The following is a 22,309-nucleotide window of genomic DNA, read 5'->3' on the forward strand; positions in this document are numbered from 1 at the left end:
CAAAGTATTGGAGTTTCGGCTTCAACATCTTGGCCCCCCCAAAAAGCATTTTCCATTCATAGGCAATAGAGTGATGATGGACCTATGGACAAAAAAGGTAGTATGAAGGATCTCTTATGTAGCCCCAGGAAACAGACACTACAAATGGAATTCTAGGACTATGTTGCTAATATATTCAAGGAAGATAGGTATAATTCCTTACTTAGGGAGAAGATTGGATGTTGAATAACCCATGACATGTGGTGGCATCACAATTTCTCAGATTGTCATCGGTGATACAATAGGATGAGTTTCAGATAAGGAAGGAAGACATTGGGAAGTTAGTAGCATCTGGTTGCTATGGCAACCAGTTTAGCATCATCTGACAGTAGAGTAACCTGGATTTTTTTCATGTCCGGGCTTCCCAGGTGGCTCAGTGGTAAAGAACCCACCTGCAATGCAGGAGACACGGGAAACTCGGGTTCAATCCCTGGGTGGGAAGATCCCCTGGAGAAGAAAATGGCAACCCACTCCAGTATTCTTGCCTGGGAAATCCCATGGACAGAGGAGCCTGGCAGGATCTAGTTCACAGGGTTGCAGAGTTGGACACAATTGAGTATGCATCTTCTTTTTCAGCATACATGGGGAAGGAAGAAATTAAATGTTATGAATATATACAAAGAACATCCATGAACATATATATATAGATAGATAGATAGATAGATAGATAGATTCTTGATGGAATCATGGAGTTCTGGAGGAGTCTTCCATGTCCTGGGGTTATAGGCAGATACTTGGACTTTATACCAAACCTAGGAGCAAAGCATGTGAATTGCAGAGTTGCAGTCACAATTAAATGGTCAGCCCTGATATGGTTGTTATGCTAAGGTAATGGTACTGGTGGAAACGGGTGGAACTCTGAGACCTGGGGTGGGTACATTTAGGCAGACATGAATGAGGCTGTGAACTGCAAACCTCTAAATTGCCCTAAATCTTCTCTGCTGAAGGAGGTGACCTTTCCCCAGTCTCTGAAGCAGTCATCCCTGCTGTGCACACAAGTCTTTCAGTTGCTCCACCTGGAATAGTTGCCTTCCAACCCAGTGGCTAGTCTCCTTAGGCCACTAAGTGGCCACTAACAAAAGCCAGATGAGTCATGGAAAAGTGACAGATCATCACAAATTTAGTCAGGTGGTGATAAAAAAAAATCACAACTCTAAGTGTGGTATCTCCTCTGGAGCAAATTAACACAGCACCAGGTACCTGATATGGAACCACAGACCTGGAGGATGCTTTCTTCTTCATTCACACTGACAACGAAAGTCAGAATAGATTTGCATTTACGAAGTGGGAACACGAGTATGAACTTTATGGTTGATGCCTCAAAGCGATGTCAGTTCCTTTGTTCCTTATCATAATATAGACCCTGAAAGTGAAATGAAAGTCACTCAGTCCTGTCCGACTCTTTGCAACCCCATGGTCGCATGAAATTCTCTAGGCCAGAATACTGGAGTGGGTAGCCACTGAAGTGGATCCCCTTCTCCAGGGGATCTTCCCAACCCAGGGATTGAACCCAGGTCTCCTGCATTGCAGGCAGATTCTTTACCAACTGAGCCACAAGGAAAGCCCAATATAGACCCTAGAGACCCCAAATATATTGACATCCCACAGAACACCATACTGCTCCATTACATGGAAGACATTATGATGACTTCCATGTCAGACTCTTGTGACCCCATGGACTGTAGCCCACCAGGTTCCTCTGTCCATGGAATTCTCCAGGTAAGAATATTGGAGTGGGTTGCCATTTCCTTCTCCAGGGGATTGTGCTAACAGGCCCTGGTAAACAGAAAATAATAATCACTCTAAATGTTTTTGTGATTAATATATGTATAATCAGAGATATATACACAGACACATAAATATGTATATATTGTGTTGTCAACTAAAAGAAAAATGCACAATGTTAAAGCTGTGAGTTAAATTTTATTCAGGGTCTTACTGAGGAATATAGTCTGGGAGACAAGTCTCTCACATAGCTCTGGGAGCTGCTCCAAAGAGGTGAGGGGAAGCTAGTTTACATGTTTTGCTGTTAAGGCATACATGTAGTCAGACATACATCTTGGTGAAATATTACTGCTACTCACAAAGAACAGATGCTTCAAGTTCATGGTTATACTGTTTTTCTATGTATGGGAAGATGCAAAAAGCAGGGTTCATTACAATTCTTCTTGAAATGCATATTAACTACTTAAGGACCTGTCTGTCCAAAGCACAGAGTATCCTGTTATCATCTTGAGTTTTCTGAAACACACAGTGTTTAAGTTCTGAAACACACAGTGCCTCATCCTGTTATCCTGTTAATCTCTTCTTCTGAACACCCAGTACCCTATCACCAGCTGCAGCAGATCAGTCTTTGTAGACTTGGGTGGTGAGCAAAATGCTCTTTATTCTTTTGTCTGAAGTTTGATAGATATGTATATAGATAAATTATCTTTATTATAAATGAGTATTTCTTGCTTCTGACTTTAATGGGAATGGATCCCATATTTCACTGTTCAATATAATGTTCACTGTTAGTTTCAAATATTTTTTTATCACATTTTAAAAGTTTCTTGCTCCTACTTTATTTGGAAAGGCTGTAGAAACTCATCAAGTGCTTTTTCAGCATCTTGGATATGATCACGTTTATTCTCTTTGCTGTAAATTATACTCTCATTCAATGGCGGGCTGGCGAATGTTTAACAACCAGCTCTGGGGCAAAATGGAGGACAGTCAGGGGAAGGGCCTTTATTTGTAACATCTGCGGATTTCCATGATGTAAGTATTTCCCATCATACCTGATTTCAAGCTGCTGATGCAAGGTCACTGAACGCAGATTTGGGAGCAGCCAGCCACAATTGCTTCTCACAAGCTAGTCCTAGCTGGCTCCAGTACAACTCAGTGCTGCATTCCTGGGAAAACCTCCCTTAGTCATAGTATATTAGTCACTGAATGTTTAGTTGGATCAAAAAAACTGAAATATCTCCATCTCCTCTACCAAACAAGTTTCTGGACTGGTGGTCTAGTCTAATGGCAATAGAGATGTCTCTACAGTTCACACTAACCAGAACTCTGTCATCCCAGAGCATGCCTGATTAATTTACACATTTCAGTCTTAGTCATCTTCCTCCAGTATAATGGTTCTCAAATGTTTAAAAGTCTTTGTACCATCCACATGCTCAGTCCCTCAGTCATTTGCAGCCCCAAGGACTATAGCCTGCCAGGCTCCTCTGTCCATTTTATTTTCCAGGCAAGAATACTGGAGTGGGTAGCCATTTCCTTCTCCAGGGGATATTCCCCACCCAGGGATCAAACCCGAGTCTCCTGCTCTCCTGCATTGGCAGGCAGATTCTTTACCACCTGGAAACCCCAGGAAACCAGGTGTAAACCACCTGGGCAACCATTCACATGCAAAATATTTTTTCATAAGCAACGTCTCATCACAGAAAATCCCTCATAAAGGGAGCAAAAGAACCCAACACCTTTTAAAGATCATTGCTTCACTGGCCACTATTTTCAATATTTCATAATATTTTGAATGTGAATTTTGAACTGCCAATGATGCAGATCTTTCCCTCTGGTTTTCAAGTTTAAAAGAACACTAATCCTGTCCTTTTAAAATATTTATCTTTGGTTGTGTTAGAAATCAGTGTTAATGTTGACACCAGGTGATGATATATAGCAAGAAAATTCTGTCAAAATAACTGATGTGGCCTTAGCCCAGCTCTCTGTACTACAAAGTATCTAAGGAAGACACATAAATGAGCCAATGGCAAACAGAAAACAGCCTTCAGTGTTTTCTAAAGTTAGGCTTGAATATGCAAATCCAGGCTCTGTGGTAATTCCTCACCTCACTCCCTCAAAGCAAGCTTTTAAGGGCTACACTGGTGGCTCAGTAATAAAAATCTATCTGCCAGTGAAGGAGATGCAGGTTTCATCCCTGGCTTGAGAAAATTCCCTGGAGAAGGCAATGGCTGCCCACTCCAGTATTCTTGCCTGGGAAATCCTATGGACAGAGGAGGCTGGTGGGCTACAGTCCATGGGGTCACAAAGAGTCAGACATGACTTAGTGACTAAACAACAACAAAGGAGGCTTTACTTTGCACCTAAACCCAAATGCTCTCACCAGGCACACTCCATAATTCATTCCTGAGCATTCTTGTCCTAAGGACAGTAAGGGAGGCAGCCAGGGCTGAGTGTCCCAGAAAAAGCAAACACACAAGGGAGCGTGCACCCTCACCGCCTTGGCAATAAGTTGGACTGGGCTTTTAGGGCTTGGAAAGACCCTGCCTGGCAGCCACGTGAGGGCACAGGAGGGGTGCCTGCATATGTCTCCAGTGGGCTCCCCTATACTTGCTTAGCCATTGCTTCTACACTGCTGAAATAGAGGTCCAAAAGCATACCCTAAAAGTCCCACCCATTTGGGGGCACTTATGTCATACAACACTCCACATATTCCCCTTCCCCACCAAATATGCAAAAGCAAGATAGATTCCCAAACTGAGTGCTTAAAACTCACCCACAAAAGATTAGTGCTGTCTACAACTTCGGCCTAAAAGATGCATTTTCCCAAACTGAATGGCTGAGAATGAGAATATATTCTAAAGAGTTCTTGTCACCACACTCAGCGCTAAAGAAAACCTGAGAAAACAGCTAAGTCAGTTTGCATGTATCATTTGGACCAGAAATCTAGTGTCTAAAAATGGAACGCCATCCTGCTTCTGGGGACCAAGGGTACAGTCTGGCATATACCTGATCACACTAGACCAAAGAAGCATGCTGATTTGATATATATGAGTTGAAGATTTGTAGAAGGGTCCATACTACAAGTAAAACCTGCCCATATGGATTACCTGGACCTCTCGGAACAACCGCAACTGAAAACTCCAGTGCACATCTGACACCATTGCGCTGGAGCTCACCCCGCCTTCTCCCCTACTCCCAGGCCCACCCCGTTTGTACCGAAAACATACACATTGCAGCTAAGGACCACATCGCAAATGATCTCTGTAGATTCATAGGCAGTGTCCATTTTGAGTGAATGAATCCACCTCGGATCTAAAAGGGAACTATCTGTTTGTGCTTCTGCCTTCTGACAAGTAGATAAGCTATTCCCATTTTACAGAGGAGATAAATCTAAACCACAAGTCAGGAGAGTCAGAAAGGCTTTATCATGTATTGAGGGCTGTAGTGACAACCGCGGAGTACTGAATACAATGATTCCAACGTATGAGGCGCATTGAACAAAGGAGGAACTGGACGATCACGCAGGCAGACATCACAATACGCTAAGGAATCAAAATCACCATGAAAAAAATCATGCAGCTAGAGTTCCGAGCCAGAGCTATGCAAATAAATCCTGTGTGAAACAAGGATGTTGGGAAAGGGGAGCCTTCTGGGGGGTGGGAAGCGGGTTGGGGGGACAATTGGGTGAAAGGAACCCAAGGGATTCTCGTTTATGTTGAAATTTCTGGTGAGGTGAGCTGTGTCCTCCGATTCTATTATATGGGTTTTTTTTTCTGCCACTGTTATGGAAACAAGGTGACTTTAGTCAACTACATTCCTCCGGTGGCAAGACAAGTAAGATACACTGCAGAGGCAGAAGCGGCGGGATCAAGATCTTTCACGCTCCCGCAAACGCTCAGGCCGGTGCGTGAGTTTCAGGAACAGGCACAGCGTGGCTGGGTTCTTGTCAGGGATTCGTCAGATCCCCTGGCCAGAAGGGGAGACGGTTTCCTGCAGAACGAGGTGCAGGAGGTGGTTCTGCTCGGCGCTCAGCAGGGGCCACATCTCCACCTGCAGCAACTTGACGGCCTCCGTGTCCTTCTCGTGCGTGGCCATGACCAAGGACTGTAGCAGCAGAAAGAGCTCCTCGGGCAGCGGGCCGCTGCTGTCCTGCCCGTGGCCGTCGAAGGCCTCCCAGGCATACTTCTCCAGGGTGTGCGCGTGCTCCGGTAGGAGCTTGGCGGGCGGCGGCTGCAGGAGCAGCAGCAGCAGCACGCGGGACACCTCGCAGCGGACCAGCACGTCGGCGAAGGCGCCCAGCGCGGCCGGGGCGGCTGCAGCCGGCGGCCCCGCGCCGGGAGGGAGCGGAGGTCCGGGGGCTGCGGGCTGCGGGGGCGGGGGCTGCGAAGGGATGCCGCCGAGCTCCCGTGCCAGGCGTTGCATGTGCGTGAAGAGCGCCAGCGCGCCGCTGTAGTCCCGCGCCAGCAGCTGGCAGGACGCGGCGTGGCCGAGCGCCTGCAAGGCGGCCAGGGGCAGCTGGGGCAGCTGCAGCTGCGCGGCGCGCTGGAAGTGGCCAGCGGCGGCGGCCGGCTGGCCCAGGTCGCGCAGGGCGGCCGCCAGCTCAAGGCAGAGCGCGGCGGCCGCGGCCGGCTGCCCGAGCTCCAGGTGCAGGCGCACGGCGGCGCCCAGCGCGGCGGCAGCGGCCTGCAGGGCCTCCCCGGCGGCGGCGGGGCAGGCCAGGCGCTGGCGCGCGTCGCGCTCCTGCCGCAGAAAGAGGCGCGCGGCCTCTGTCAGCGCCAGCGCCTCGCCGGACCCGTGGAAGAGCGCCTGCTGGCAGCGCGCCACCGCCAGCTGGCACCAGGCCGCGTACGGCAGGCACTCCTGGGCGCGCAGCTCGCGGCCGAGCTGGGCGAACTGCTCGCCGGCCTCCGCCACGTTCGGCTTCCGCAGGAACCGCTTCTTGAGCTTGTTGGACACCTGACGGTAGCGCGCCAGGAAGTCCCCTGGCTCGGGCCCTGGGCCCGCGCCGCCGCCGCCCAGGCCGGCCGCGGAAGCCGCCATCTTCGCCGCCCCGGCGCTTCCAGGCGCGCTGACGCGACCGGGCGGCGACCGGCGACGTGCCATGCGTCCGGCTCGGGCCCACAGCGCGATGGCGCCGGTGCGGCCGCCCAGACGCTCCCGTCGCCGGGGTGATATGCAAAAGAGCGGGCGCGGAGGTGGGGCCGTGATTGGTTGCCGGCGCCGTATGCAAATAGCGGGTCCTGGCGGGGAGCCGGCCGTTGCTAGGTTATAGCTTGCTCCCACAGGTTGCCAAGCAGGGCATCTCCAGGCATCTCTAAAGGCACACGACCAAAAAGTCAACTGGTGATCCCGGGTGACCCTGATTCCGACTTTGCATACGTGCGGGTTGTGTCCCGCCCACCCAAGTCCCCATTCTGCCGCAGTCTCGTGGTCTAGGCCCCTGCCCCCATGGGCATCTAGGCCCTATGGCCATGGGAACCCCTGTCAAGCACGCTGTCCACCATCCCTGCATCCCACGCTGCGGGGCGGTCTGTCACCTTGGCACTTTCATCCTACCACGACGCCGTCCTCTCGGTCTTGAACATCGCCACCAGGACCCTGGTCCCTCTGGGGACTTGGCCTTGGTCCTACTTGCTCAGATCCAACGGGGGAGCCCTCCTTTCCCCGGCCTCCCCTACAGACCCCACTCCACCGCACCCCCGCCACAGCCAGCTTCTCTCACCAGGGCCACTGCATGCACTGTCACCGTGGGCGACCGCTCCTCTCTGCCTGCCATCCCTGACTCCACCCATACCCACAACACTCCCCCTCCGCTCCAGTCAGACCACCGACCCCCACCTCTCGAAGGAGGGGTGTCCCACCACCACCTCCCAGGCCAAGTGACTGAAGCACAAACAGGGATGTCTTGAAACACTTACTGATTCGACATGACTGGGCCCGAGGCACCGGGCTGTGCGGTCGGTCAGTGAGCAGGCCTGGCACCCGACAGCCGGGGGGAGGCCTGTCTGGGTGCCGGGGACCTGGGACCCGGGTGTGGTTGAGCAGCTAGTGCCAGGCTAGGGCCACCAGGGAGATGGTTGTCATCCCAAAAGAGCTGCTGAGCAGAACGTTATGGTGGACTGTTGTGTCCACCAGCTCTGGGGTGATGCGCCTCTGACCGCTGTTCTGGGCCTCGTTGCCTGCCAGCTCCAGGACCTTGGCAGTCAGGTGCTACATGATGGCTGCTAGGAAGATGGGTGCGGACGAACTCAGGCGCTGGGCATAGTGGCCTTCCCACAGGAGGCGCTCCATGTGGCTCACGGAGAAAGACAACTCAGCACGGGCGGTGTGGGAGTGGAGACCAGATGACCTTCAACGGCCCCTTTTACTTGGCATGCTGACCTTTGAGCCCGCTTTCTCCGAGGCCTCGCTTTGCGATGCAGTGGGATGAGGTGTGGTGGAATGATATGTGTCAGGATGAGATGCGGTGAAATGAGATGCAGCGGGATGAGTCAGCTGGTCCCATCCTCTCAAGACAAACGGTACTCTCAGACCTCTACTCCGTATCCTAGCAACCATGGACTGGCCCCTCATTGGTCGGGGCACACAGTCTGTGACAGGCAGACTCCCTGAGATCACCGATTTCCCATGCCCCCTACCCCACCCCGACCCCCGCAGGCCTGAGCCTGCAAAGACATGACGCTGGCAGAATCCTGCTCACCCTGCCCACTGGACCCTCTCTTTGTCGGAACTCTCTCTTTCCACGGAAGGAGACCTTTGTACGGAGAAGGCAGCAGACCACCCAGTGGCACCAAGTATACACTGGTGGTGGTGGGCCACCATCACCACTGTGTCTAGTTCCAGAACGTTGGCACCACCACAAAGAGAAACCCCTGTACCGACCAGGCAGTGACTCCCCACTGCCCCCTCCTGCAGTTTCCCCCACCCCACCCCCGTAGTCCTCAGGCAAGCACTCATCAGGTTTCTATCCACAGCCCTTTGCCTGTTCTGGAGACTTCCCAGAGATGGAGCCAGACAATAAATAGGTGGCCTTCTGTGTCTGGCTGCTGTCACTGAGCATAGGGCCCATGCACGTGGTAGCACAAATCAGCACTTCTTTCCTTTTCCTGGATGAATAGTATTCCACTGTATGGTATTCCAATCCCAAAGAAAGGCAATGCCAAAGAATGCTCAAACTACCACACAATTGCACTCATCTCACATGCTAGTAAAGTAATGCTCAAAATTCTCCAAGCCAGGCTTCAGCAATACATGAACCGTGAATTCCTGATGTTCAAGCTGGTTTTAGAAAAGGCAGAGGAACCAGAGATCAAATTGCCAACATCCGCTGGATCATGGAAAAACCAAAACAGTTCCAGAAAAACATCTATTTCTGCTTTATTGACTACACCAAAGCCTTTGACTGTGTGGATCACAATAAACTGTGGAAAATTCTTCAAGAGATGGGAATACCAGACCACCTGTCCTGCCTCTTGAGAAATCTGTATGCAGGTCAGGAAGCAACAGTTAGAACTGGACATGGACCAACAGACTGGTTCCAAATAGGAAAAGGAGTACGTCAAAGCTGTATATTGTCACCCTGCTTATTTAACTTATATGCAGAGGATATCATGAGAGACGCTGGGCTGGAAGAAACACAAGCTGTAATCAAGATTGCCGGGAGAAATATCAATAACCTCAGATATGCAGATGACACCACCCTTATGGCAGAAAGTGAAGAGGAACTAAAAAGCCTCTTGATGAAGTCAAAGTGGAGAGTGAAAAAGTTGGCTTAAAGCTCAACATTCAGAAAATGAAGATCAAGGCATCCAGACCCATCATTTTATGGGAAATAGATGGGGAAACAGTGGAAACAGTGTCAGACTTTATTTTTGGGGGCTCCAAAATCATTGCAGATGGTGATTGCAGCCATGAAATTAAAAGACGCTTACTCCTTGGAAGGAAAGTTATGACCAACCTAGATAGCATATTCAAAAGCAGAGACATTACTTTGCCAACAAAGGTCCATCTAGTCAAGGCTATGGTTTTTCCTGTGGTCATGTATGGATTTGAGAGTTAGACTGTGAAGAAGGCTGAGCGCCAAAGAATTGATGCTTTTGAACTGTGGTGTTGGAGAAGACTCTTGAGAGTCCCTTGGACTGCAAGGAGATCCAACCAGTCCATTCTGAAGGAGATCAGCCCTGGGATTTCTTTGGAAGGAATGATGCCAAAGCTGAAACTCCAGTACTTTGGCCACCTCATGCGAAGAGTTGACTCATTGGAAAAGACCCTGATGCTGGGAGGGATTGGGGGCAGAAGGAGAAGGGGACGACAGAGGATGAAATGGCTGGACGGTATCACTGACTCGATGGACGTGAGTCTGAGTGAACTCTAGGAGTTGGTGATGGACAGGGAGGCCTGGCGTGCTGTGATTCATGGGATCACAAAGAGTCGGACATGACTGAGCAACTGAACTGACTGAACTGAACTGAACTGAACTGTATGGCTAGACCACACATGTTTTGTATCTGCTCAGCAGTGGATGGACATTTAGGTGACTTCTCTCTTGTGCCTACTGTGGTGGACATTCCTGTACGGGTTCTTTTTGAATGCTTGTTTTCAACTCTTTGGGCTTTATATACATGAATAAATTGATGAGTTTATTTCCAGATTCTTTATTCCACTGAGCTGTGTGTCTATCCTTACTCTAATACCACACAGTCTTAATAACTATAGCTTTGGACTAAGTTTTGAAATCCGGAATTGAGTCCTCCAACTTTTTTCTTCTTTCTAGGATTATTTTGGCTATTCAGGGTCCCTTGAAATTCCATATCTATTTAGGGTTGGCTATTACATTCCTGTAAAATGGAGCATTGTGAGTTCCATAGGGATTGCATTAAATATCTAGATACTTTGTCTTCCTATGTCTTCCTAATCAAGACATAAGAATTGAGGTTAAAATGAAGCTGATCTATTTATCAAAAATAATGCTGTGCCCAGAGATTGACATAATGAGTAAAGTAAGTCAGACAGAGAAAGACAAATATCACATGATATTGCTTATATGTGGAATCTAAATAAAAAGGTGCACATGAACTTATTTAAAAACAGAAATAGTCACAAGTGTAGAAAACAAACTTATGGTTACGAAGTTGGAAAGGAGGGGGTGGATAAATTAGGAGTTTGATGAACATTTTACAGTCTACCCCAAGGGTAGACTACTTCACCTGCACAGACATAATTTCCCTTGATCCACTCTTCTTCCTATAATTTTTCTCCTTCATCCTTTGTATTCTAACACCTGTCTAGCCAGGATGGTTTTGAGTGTTGGGTGATGTTGAAAAGTGAATGTGTTAGTCACTCAGCCATGTCTGACTCTTTGTGACCCCATGGCCTGGGACCAACCAGGCTCCTCTGTCCATGGAATTCTCCAGGCAAGAATACTGGAGAGGGTTGCCATTCCTTTCTCCAGTGGATCTTCCTGGCCCTGGGATCAAACCCAAGTCTCCTGGATCACAGGCAGATTCTATACCATTTGAGCCACCAGGGAGCTGTTGAGACATGCACAAACAAATTTAGAAGAAAAAACTTGATTGGGAGGAATTGCTTCTTATTCTTTCTTCATTTTACAGGTGTTCTTTGGTAATGTGGATTCATCTGGAGTAAAACACAATATTTTTAACCCTCCAATTATTGCTAGATATATCCGTTTACACCCAACTCATTACAGCATCCGCAGCACTCTTCGCATGGAGTTGATGGGCTGTGATTTAAACAGTAAGTTTCAAGTAATCCCATGTACTTCCTTCTCCCAACCATGGGCAGTATGACTAGCCATACTAGTTTTCCTGAGACGGGGAGGGAGGTGTTTCCCAGGACACAGAAGTCTCAATGCTAAAACCAGTACAGTCCTGGGCAAACCCATCACTTGCTCATCCTAACCATGGAATTCCCCAAGGTCAGCCATATCCTACAAGACTATTAACAAGGCAAATAAAAGCCCAACAGAGCTTAGCAGAGCTGACCAGAAAATCCAGGGCATGTTAACAATAACATGCAAAAGTTAATGCCTGGAAAATGATGTCGTGATGACAACTAGAATGTCAGTGGAGGCAGAACTTTGGCTGCAACCTGTTCTTGTGATGACACTCTTGTTCCATTTCTTCAAGGTTGCAACATGCCACTGGGAATGGAGAATAAAGCTATATCAGATACACAGATTACTGCCTCATCCCACTTACGCAACATGTTTGCCACCTGGTCTCCTTCACAAGCCCGACTTAACCTTCAAGGGAGGACAAATGCCTGGAGGCCCCAGGTAAGAGGGAACAAATTTACCATTTAACTGATTCAGAATAAGGAGCAGTGGTTGGGAAAGAATAGGGACAGCTCTGAACTCTTTCTTCAGCTACTTATGTCATCTGGTTGTTCCCACCAAGAGTGTCAAGGAAGAAAAGTGACTATGCACGGAAAACCCCACAGATATTTAGTGGATGTGCCATGTGCATTCACACAACATTCATTGGGGGAAAGGGATCATTTCCTCCTGGAAACAAAATATCTGTATGCAGTACTGGGCTAATATTTGTCAGTCTGTATATTGCTCATACATTCATTCAGTGAACATTTACTGGGCAGCTATAAGTGGGCAACCCCAGTTGCTTGCTTTGAGTCTAATACGGGGGACTGGCAAACAGATAATTAATATGCAGAGTGATAAGTGCTGAGTTATGATTAAGAAGGCATTTGGTGATTTCTGGGAGCAAATAGTGATCAACACGACACTACTCTAACTTCCCCAGGTGAATAATCCAAAAGAGTGGCTACAAGTGGACTTCCAGAAGACAATGAGAGTTACAGGAATAACTACCCAAGGGGTGAAATCTCTGCTTACCAGCATGTATGTGAAGGAGTTCCTCATATCCAGTAGTCAAGATGGCCATAACTGGACTCCATTTCTTCAGAATGGCAAAGTGAAGGTATGCTGATCTCATAGGCACAAAACTTCTCTTAGCACTTGACATTTAGGACACTATGAAAGGCAGAGTAGAGCCAAAAGTTGATTATCCTCAGGGATGTTGATGTCATTCAAGATTGTGGCAAGCATCAGAGGGGTGAAGAAAAATAAGAGTTTATTCACAGAATGCTTAATGATCTGTATCAGCAGCAACAACTCAACTTAGATTCATCAAGAATTAACCATGGCATGAACCTTACCAATCTCCTAGTGCAGTCTCTTGCCACTTGCTGCTTTACTCTCTAAGTCCCACTCATACTAAGAAACCCTCAGGTCTCTAAAAACACCATGTTCTTTCTCACACTACACTTGTATACATACTATTTCTTCTACCTAGGACATTTTTTTAGGTGCTTCCTATTGATCCTTTCACCTGGCTCATTTTTTCAAGCCTCAGATAGACATGATCTCCTCCAAGAAGAATTTCTTGTTCCCTCAAGGCTGAATTAAACACTTATGCTTCTGGCAGTGTAGTGGACTAGAGTATTGATAATATATGTTTTAGAGGAGATTCCTATTTTAAAGAGGGTGTATCTTTGATACATGTTAAAACATGGATGAACCTTGAAAACATGCTAAATGAAATACAGCATATATAAAACTACAAATGGTGTATAGTTCCACTTATATGAGTATGTTAGTAAGGATTCTCCAGAGAAACAGAACCAATTGACTCACATGATTATAGAGGCTAACAAGATCTGCAGGTTAAGTCAGCAAGCTGGAGACCCAGGAGAGCTGACTGATCAAATATCTTGGCAACCTATGGACTGTAGCCCACCAGGCTCCTCTGTCCATGGGATTTTCCAGGCAAGAATACTGGAGTGGGTTGCCATTTCCTTCTCCAGGGGATCCTGCTGACCCAGGAATCAAACCCACATGTCTTGCATCTCCTGCATTGGCAGGTGGGTTCCTTACCACTAAGCCACCTAGGAAGCCCCAGTAAAACTGTATAGTCACATGCAAAAGAATGAAGATACCACACACACAATATATACAAATTTTAATTCAAAACAAATCATCACAATGTGGTAAGATTAGATGTCAACAAGAGGAAAAAAAAACTATTACAATACAAACATAGGGAGGATAAACAACACACTTCTGAATAACCAACAGATCATGGAAGAAATAAAAAAGGAAATCAATATACGCATAGAAGCAAATGAAAATGAAAGCAAGACAGCCCAAAACCTATGGGATTCAGTAAAAGCAGCACAAAGGTGGAAGTTCATAGTAATACAAGCCTACCTCAGGAAACAAGAGAAACATCAAATAAACAACCTAACTTTACACCTAAATCAATTGGAAAAAGAAGAATAGAAGACCTGCAAAGTTAGTAGAAGGAAAGAAATCATAAAAATCAGAGCAGAAATGAAGGTGACTATAGCAAAAATCAACAAAACGAAAATCTATTTCTTTTAGAAGATAAATAGACAAACCATTAGCCAGGCTCATCAAGAAACAAAGGGAGAATAACCAAATCAATAAAATTGGAAATGAAAGTGAATAAATCACGACAGACAACACAGAAATACGAAAAATCACGAGACTATTATGAGCAATTATATGCCAATGAAATAGACCACTTGGAAGAAATGGAAAAATTCTTAGACAAGTATAACCTTCGATAACTGAACTAGGAAGAAATAGAAAATCTGAACACACCAAGTACAAGCACAGAAATTAAAACTGCACTCAAAAATCTTCCAACAAACAAAAGCCCAGGACCAGATGGCTTCACAGGTGAATTCTACCACAAATTTGGAGAAGAGCTAACACCTATCCTACTCAAACTCTTCCAGAAAATTGCAGAGGAAGGTAAACTCCTAAACTCCTTCTATGAAGCCACCATCACCCTAATACCAAAACCAGACAAAGATGCCACAAAAAAAGAAAACTACAGGCCAATATCACTGATGAACATAGATGCAAAAATCCGTAACAAAATTCTAGCAAACAGAATCCAACAACATATTAAAAAGATCATACATCATGACCAAGTGGGCTTTAACCCAGGCATGCAAGGATTCTTCAATATTTGCAAATCAATCAATGTAATATACCATATTAACAAATTGAAAGGTAAAAATATGATTATCTCAATAGATGCAGAGAAAGCCTTTGACAAAATTTAACACCCATTTAGGATAAAAACTCTCCAGAAAGCAGGCATAAAAGGAACATACCTCAACATAATAAAAGCTATATATGACAAACCCACAGCAAACATTATCCTCAATGGCAAAAAACTGAAAGCATTTTCTCTAAAATCAGGAACAAGACAAGGATGACCACTCTCACTACTACTACTCAACATAGTTTGGGAAGTCCTAACCACAGCAATCATAGAAGAAAGAAATAAAAGGAATCCAGATTGGAAAAGAAGAAATAAAACTCTCACTGTCTGCAGATGACATGATCCTCTACATAGAAAACCCTAAAGACTCCACCAGAAAATTCTAGAGCTAATCAATGAATATAGTAAAGTTGCAGGATATAAAATTAATACACAGAAATCTCTTGCATTCCTATACACTAACAATGAGAAAACAGAAAGAGAAATTAAGGAAACAATTCCATTCACCATTGCAATGAAAAAAATAAAATACTTAGGAATAAATTTACCTAAAGAAACAAAAGACCTATATATAGAAAACTATAAAATACTGATGAAAGAAATCAAAGAGGACACAAATAGATGGAGAAATATACCATATTCATGGAATGGAAGACTCAATATGGTGAAAATGAGTATACTACCCAAAGCAATCTATAGATACAACAAAATCCTTATCAAGCTACCAATGGTATTTTCACAGAACTAGAACAAACAATTTCACAATTTGTATGGAAACACAAGAAACCTCAAATAGCCAAAACAATCTTGAGAAAGAAGAATGGAACTGGAGGAATCAACCTGCCTGACTTCAGACTATACTACAAAGCTACAGTCATCAAGACAGTATGGCACTGGCACAAAGACAGAAATATAGATCAATGGAACAAAATAGAAAGCCCAGAGATAAATCCACACACCTTATCTTTGACAAAGGAGGCAAGAATATACAATGGAGAAAAGACAATCCATTTACTGGTCAACCACCTGTAAAGGAATGAAACTAGAACACTTCCTAACACCATACACAAAATAAACTCAAAATGGATTAAAGATCTAAATGTAAGACCAGAAACTATAAAACTCTTACAGGAAATCATAGGCAGAACACTCTCTGACATAAATCACAGCAAGATCCTCTATAATCCACCTCTCAGAGTGATGGAAATAAAAGCAAAAATAAACAAATGGGACCTAATTAAACTTAAAAGCTTTTGCACAATGAAGGAAGCTATAAGCAAGGTGAAAAGACAGCCTTCAGAATGGGAGAAAATAATAGCAAAGGAAATAACTGACAAAGAATTAATCTCAAAAATATACAAGCAGCTCATGCAGCTCAATACCAGAAAAATAAACAACCAAAACAAAAAGTGGGCCAAATACCTGGGGCTGGTGCACTGGGATGACCTGGAGGGATGGTACAGGGAGGGAGGTGGGAGGGGGGTTCAGGATGGGAAACACGCATACACCCATGGTGGATTCATGTTGATGTGTGGCAGAACCAATACAATATTGTAAAGTAAAAAACATAATAATAATAAAATAAAGCAGTGAAGTGATAAAAAAAAAAGTGGGCCAAAGAACTAAACAGATATTTCTCCAAAGAAGACATACAGATGGCTAACAAACACATGAAAAGATGCTCAACATGACTCATCATCAGAGAAATGCAAATCAAAACCACAATGATGTACCATCTCACGCTGGACAGAATGGCTGCCATTCAGTCATGTCCGACTCTTTGCAACCCCATGGACTGCAGCACACCAGGCCTCCCTGTCCATCACCAGCTCCTGGATCTTGCTCAAACTCATGTCCATCGAGTCGGTGACGCCATCCAACCATCTCATCCTCTGTCGTCCCCTTCTTCCCCTGCCTTCAATCTTTACCAAATATATCTGTCTGTAGCTATATTTAAATATGTATATGTATAAATATATTATAAATTATATATAAATATATATTATATAATATATATAAATTATATATAAATATATATTTAAATATTGCAAATAAAACCACTCATAACTTACAGAATAACTAGAAGACAAAGAATGCTGTAAGTTTCCATTTACAAAAAGTAAGTAGAAAATAAACATGCAAAGCTAGCTCTGCAGAGGAGAGTCCAGGAGAGACTGTGATAGAACACAGAGAAAACCACTTCTAAAAAGACAAAGTCTGACCCTCAGTGACAAAATACTAATATTTGAGCTCTCCTGTGTCATAGCTTTGGCTTCTGGAGATCTGAAAGGAAAAGAATGGAAAATATGTGGGACTAGAGGTGGCACTGTTTCTGGTGAAGGAGGATAGATCTCTTGGAGACTTGGTGATTAACAAAAAAAGAAGTCAAGTGGTGGAAATAAAGTTTTCTGGAAAAGCAAAAACCATCACAAAACATATCTTCTTGCCCCATCTATTTAAAAAATTACACTTTTCTCTATCAACAATAGAGGTTGCTCACAGACTAAGAAACCTACCCAGCCACCCAAACCTCTTATATATCTGCCGCATAAAATCACTGTATTGCTGGTGACAAGTGAACAGAAATAGCAGATGAGGTAAAAGGCATTATCCTTGATTTTTCACTTCCTCCTTCTTTGACAACTTCACTGACTTCGGGTTTGAGAATAGGACTCATTTTGACCAACGTAATGTAAATGCACATGATATACACCAATTTCGGACAGAAACTTTCAGTGTGATCATGTATTTGGCTCACTCTCTTCTGACTCTGCTCTCTGCCATGAGATTAAAATGTCCAACCTGAGAAGACACACTGTATGTGAGCCTTGGCCTGGAGCAGAGCCTCAGCTAACCCAGAAGAGTCTTGGTTTCCAAATAGCATGTCCTAGTAAAAGGAAGCTTGCCTCTCAGAGATGCCAAGACTGGAGCCATGAAGATGCTAGGTGATGCTGGAACATCTTCAGTCAGTCAGTTCAGTCACTCAGTCGTGTCTGACTCTTTGCAACCCCATGGACTGCAGCACGCCAGGCCTCCCTGTCCATCACCAACTCCTGGATCTTGCTCAAACTCATGTCCATCGAGTTGGTGATGCCATCCAACCATCTCATCCTCTGTCATCCCCTTCTCCTCCTGCCTTCAATCTTTCTGAGCATCAGGGTCTTTTCCAATGAGTCAGTTCTTCCCATCAGGTGGCCAAAGTTTTGGAGTTTCAACTTTAGCATAAGTCCTTCCAGTGAATATTCAGAACTGATTTTCTTTAGGATGGACTGGTTGGATCTCCTTACAGTCCAAGGGTCTCTCAAGAGTCTTCTGTAACACCACAGTTCAAAAGCATCAATTCTTCGGCGCTCAGCTTTCTTTATAGTCCAACTCACACAGCCATACATGACTACTGGAAAAACCATAGCTTTGACTAGACTGACCTTTGTCGGCAATGTCTCTGCTTTTTAATATGCTGTCTAGGTTGGTCATAGATTTTTTTCCAAGGAGCAAGCGTCTTTTAATTACATGGCTGCAAACACCATCTTCAGTGATCTTGGATCCCAAGAAAATAAAGTCTGTCACTGGTTCCACTGTTTCCCCATCTATTTGCCATAAAGTAATAGGACCGGATGCCATGATCTTCGTTTCTGAATGTTGAGTTTTAAGCTAACTTTTTCACTCTCCTCTTTCACTTTCATCAAGAAGCTCTTTAGTTCTTCACTTTCTGCCATAAAGGTGGTGTTATCTGCATATCTCAGGTTACTGATATTTCTCCTGGCAATCTTGATTCCAGCTTGTGCTTCATCCAGCCCAGCATGTCTCACGATGTGCTCTGCACAGAAGTTAAATAAGCAGGGTGACAATATACAGCCTTGATGTACTCCTTTTCAAATTTGGAACAATTCTGTTGTTTCATGTCCAGTTCTGTTGCTTCTTGACCTGCATACAGATTTCTCAGGAGTCAAGTAAGGTGGTCTGGTATTCCCATCTCTTGAAGAATTGTTCACAGTTTGTTGTGATCCACAGAATCAAAGGATTTGGCATAGTCAATAAAGCAGAAGTAGCTGTTTTTCTGGAATTCTCTTGCTTTTTCAATGATCCAACATATGTTGGCAATTTGATCTCTAGTTCTTCTGCCTTTTCTAAATCCAGCTTGAACATCTGGAAGTTCACGGTTCATGTATTGTTGAAGCCTGGCTTGGAGAATTTTGAGCATTACTTTGCTAGCGTGTGGAATGAGTGCAGTTGTGTGCTAATTTGAGCATTCTTTGGCATTGCCTTTCTTTGGTATTGGAATGAAAAGTGACCTTTTCCAGTCCTGTGGCCACTGCTGGGTTTTCCAAATTTGCTGCCATATTGAGTGCAGCACTTTCACAGCATCATCTTTTAGGATTTGAAATAGGTCAACTGGAATTCCATCACCTCCACTAGCTTTGTTCTTAGTGATGCTTTCTAAGGCCCTCTTGACTTCACATTCCAGGATGTCTGGCTCTAGGTGTGTGATCACACCATCAGGTGTGTGATTATCTGGGTCATGAAGATCTTTTTGTATAGTTCTTCTGTGTATTCTTGCCACCTCTCCTTAATATCCTCTGCTTCTGTTAGGTCCATACAATTCCTGTCCTTTATCGAGCCTATCTTTGCATGAAATGTTCCCTTGGTATCTCTAATTTTCTTGAAGAGATCTCTAGTCTTTTCTATTCTATTGTTTTCCTCTATTTCTTTGCATTGATCACTGAGGAAGGCTTTTTTCTCTCTCCTTGCTATTCTTTGGAACTCTGTATTCAGATGCTTATATCTTTCCTTTTCTCCTTTGTGAGAATATTTATACAGCATTAAAGCCTCAGCCCACAGATTGTAAGGAAAGGAAAGTAATTACCTTTATTTAAGTGAGATGTGGTGGACACCACCTTAAGTAAGGCTCAAACTCTGAAGGAATCAGTATCATGTGTCCTTTGATATGATACAGTGGGAAATACACATCATCTAGTTAATATTTTCACTAAACATGTTGAACTAAGATTTAATAATTAAGAAAATAGTCACAGAAATTTAAAATGTGGGATGTTATCAACACAATGGTCCTAGGCCTTTTTAAATGTCAACATTATGAAGGACAAAAACAGACCAGAGACTAGGAGTGTGTTGTACATTAAAGATGTGAGTGTTCCTTCTGTTATTCTTTCAGTTTCTTGAGGGGAAACAACAAGGAATAACCCTAACAGAAGATGTACAGGTTTCAAAAGTTTACCAAACATATTTATCCAAGAATGTCTTTGTTTCCCAAAAGCTTTATCAAACACACAAACTCTAGCAAATGTTTATAGTATATTTGCTATGTATATACTGCATTTCTTGCATGTATGGAAGATCAGTGACCAAGGCCTCTGCTGTCATGGAAGTGACATTTGGTGGTGAAAACAGAGGTAATGGTCAATAAGCAGGTAAAAAGATAAATGAGAAGATAACAAATGCTGTAAAGAAAAGTGATCTAGACGAGATTGAGTCAACAAGAGTCCTGTTTCAGAAGATGAAGAGCTCTCTAAAGAGATAATGTTTAAACCCAAAGTCTTGGCAGGTTGAAGTAGTTCAGAGTAAAATGCCATGATGTTTACAACTTCCTTGAATTAGTTGAGAAAGTGGGTGAGAATGTTCTCAGAGGTAAGCCATAGCTGGAAGCAAGGGCTCCACAGCAGGTTAGCAAGTGAGTGAATGAGTGAGTGAAGTCGCTCAGTCGTGTCTGACTCTTTGCGACCCCATGGACTGTAGCATACCACGCTCCTCTGTCCATGGGATTTTCCAGGCAAGAGTACTGGAGAGGGTTGCCATTTCCTTCTCCAGAGGATCTTTCTGACCCAGGGATCGAACCTGGGTCCTCCCACATTGCACGCAGATGCTTTACCATCTGAGCCACCAGGGAAATCCTACAGGTTAGCAAAGAGGCTCTTAATTCTAGATGTCATACGCCCTTTCCCAGGCACAGACTAAGTCATTCAGGGGACTAAGTCATTCAGTCACCTCCCAAGGTTCAATCCCAAACTATCGAACTATGGGAAACTTGAATCCCTCAACCTGAAATGAAAAAAGCTTCCATCCTCAGCTTTGGGGTGGGTGCCCATGAAGAGCTATTGGTGAGTTCCAGACCATGCAGGAGGCCAGTGAAGGTGTATAAGTATTGTAATTCTTTTCCTGTCAACCAACACATGCTGTCTCTCCTCTTTTAGGTTTTTCAGGGAAATCAAGACTCCTTCACCCCCGTGGTGAATGCTCTAGACCCCCCGCTGTTTACCCGCTTCCTTCGGATTCACCCGCGGAGCTGGGCGCACCATATCGCCCTGAGGCTGGAGCTTTTGGGCTGCGAGGCACAGCAGCAGTACTGAGGCCCAGTGCCTCCCTCCTGTCCCTCAGCCTTTCCTAACTGAGATGCAGCATCCTTGTGAGCCCTTCCGCCAGGTGACTTCCTGCCCTGCGCTGCCCACAGAGCCATCGGTTTTCGCTGTATTTCAATGCCTCTATGCCAGCAGCTGTGCCCTGAAGCCACCCAAATCAATTGCCATGGGGACTGTGTTCTCTGGAGTCATGTGGAAAGCATTCTCCTACGGAAGTGGCAGTCACTTCCTCCTCTGTGGTGATGAAGAAGGGTCAAGACCAAACTAGGCTTCTAAAGGACATGTTTTTAACATTTCCTCAGAAAAATGAGGAAACTCCATGGCTCTCTCCGGTGGGAGACCCAACACGATGTACTAGGAAATTCTGTACCGTGACTGAAAACTAGAGGCCCTCTTTACAGAGTTAAATATCAGGGAGTCAGAAGGAAACTGAGCTGGTGGAAGCAGAGAGAAAATTCCTCCAGTCAGCCACATGCCCTTTCCAAGAGGAACCCCCGCCTTGCCCCACCCCTACTAGATAAGTTTTGAAATGGTTTACTGTCTTGGAAAAGTCAGTGAAAATTAGAGATTAAGTTACAGAAATCAGTAAGCTGCTTTGCTGTATAGCCTGGTAGAGATGTTAATCCCCCAAATGATGTGGTTTGACTGCCTGCAAAAGGTTAACCACTTTGATGTCGACCTCAGTCATCTTTTTGTAGCATTCTTTTCCCATTGACTGCATACATCTCTATTTTTCAAATGTTCTTGGAACCAGATCTTTTGTCTTCCTGCTGGAATAGTCAATAATCAGTTGAATAAAATATTGACATGTAAAACCAAATGCCTTTGAGAGTTCTGTTTTTCTACTGGCAATTTATTTTTTAAATTTATTTATTTTAATTAGAGGCTAATTACTTTACAAAATTGTATTGGTTTTGCCATATATCAGCATGTTTCCGCCACGGGTGTACACGTGTTCCCCATCCTGAACCCCTCCTCCCACACCTCCCTCCCCATACCATCCCTCTGGGTCATCCCAGTGCACCAGCCCCAAGCATCCTGTATCCTGCATCAAACCTGGACTGGCAATTTGTTTCTTATATGATATTATACATG

The 22,309-nt window shown here is 44.8% G+C and overlaps 3 protein-coding genes across 5 annotated transcripts in view; 1 reads left to right on the plus strand and 2 right to left on the minus strand.

The window, feature by feature from the left end:
- Positions 1-22,034, plus strand: part of F8 (coagulation factor VIII) — a 142,168-nt gene extending 120,134 nt beyond the window's left edge. For 2 of the 3 annotated variants that reach the window (XM_005227639.5, XM_024987719.2), the window contains 4 exons: positions 11,376-11,520; positions 11,913-12,061; positions 12,546-12,722; positions 21,050-22,034. In XM_005227639.5, the coding sequence (XP_005227696.1) occupies positions 11,376-11,520; positions 11,913-12,061; positions 12,546-12,722; positions 21,050-21,205 (627 nt within the window). In that variant the 3' untranslated portion in view covers positions 21,206-22,034. 3 annotated transcript variants of the gene reach the window in all.
- On the minus strand, positions 1,943-6,905 carry F8A1 (coagulation factor VIII associated 1). Its single transcript, XM_024988558.2, has one exon. The coding sequence runs from the start codon at positions 6,865-6,867 to the stop codon at positions 5,722-5,724; it is 1,146 nt and encodes a 381-aa protein (XP_024844326.2). The 5' UTR covers positions 6,868-6,905; the 3' UTR covers positions 1,943-5,721.
- H2AB1 (H2A.B variant histone 1) lies at positions 7,671-8,685 on the minus strand. The gene is given in 1 exon segment (XM_024988559.2): positions 7,671-8,685. A coding segment is annotated over 1 exon segment (528 nt). The 5' UTR covers positions 8,338-8,685; the 3' UTR covers positions 7,671-7,809.
- Positions 22,035-22,309: the final 275 nt, after the last annotated feature.

The sequence above is a fragment of the Bos taurus genome, chromosome X (assembly GCF_002263795.3).
Source record: "Bos taurus isolate L1 Dominette 01449 registration number 42190680 breed Hereford chromosome X, ARS-UCD2.0, whole genome shotgun sequence".
Lineage (NCBI taxonomy): Eukaryota > Metazoa > Chordata > Mammalia > Artiodactyla > Bovidae > Bos > Bos taurus.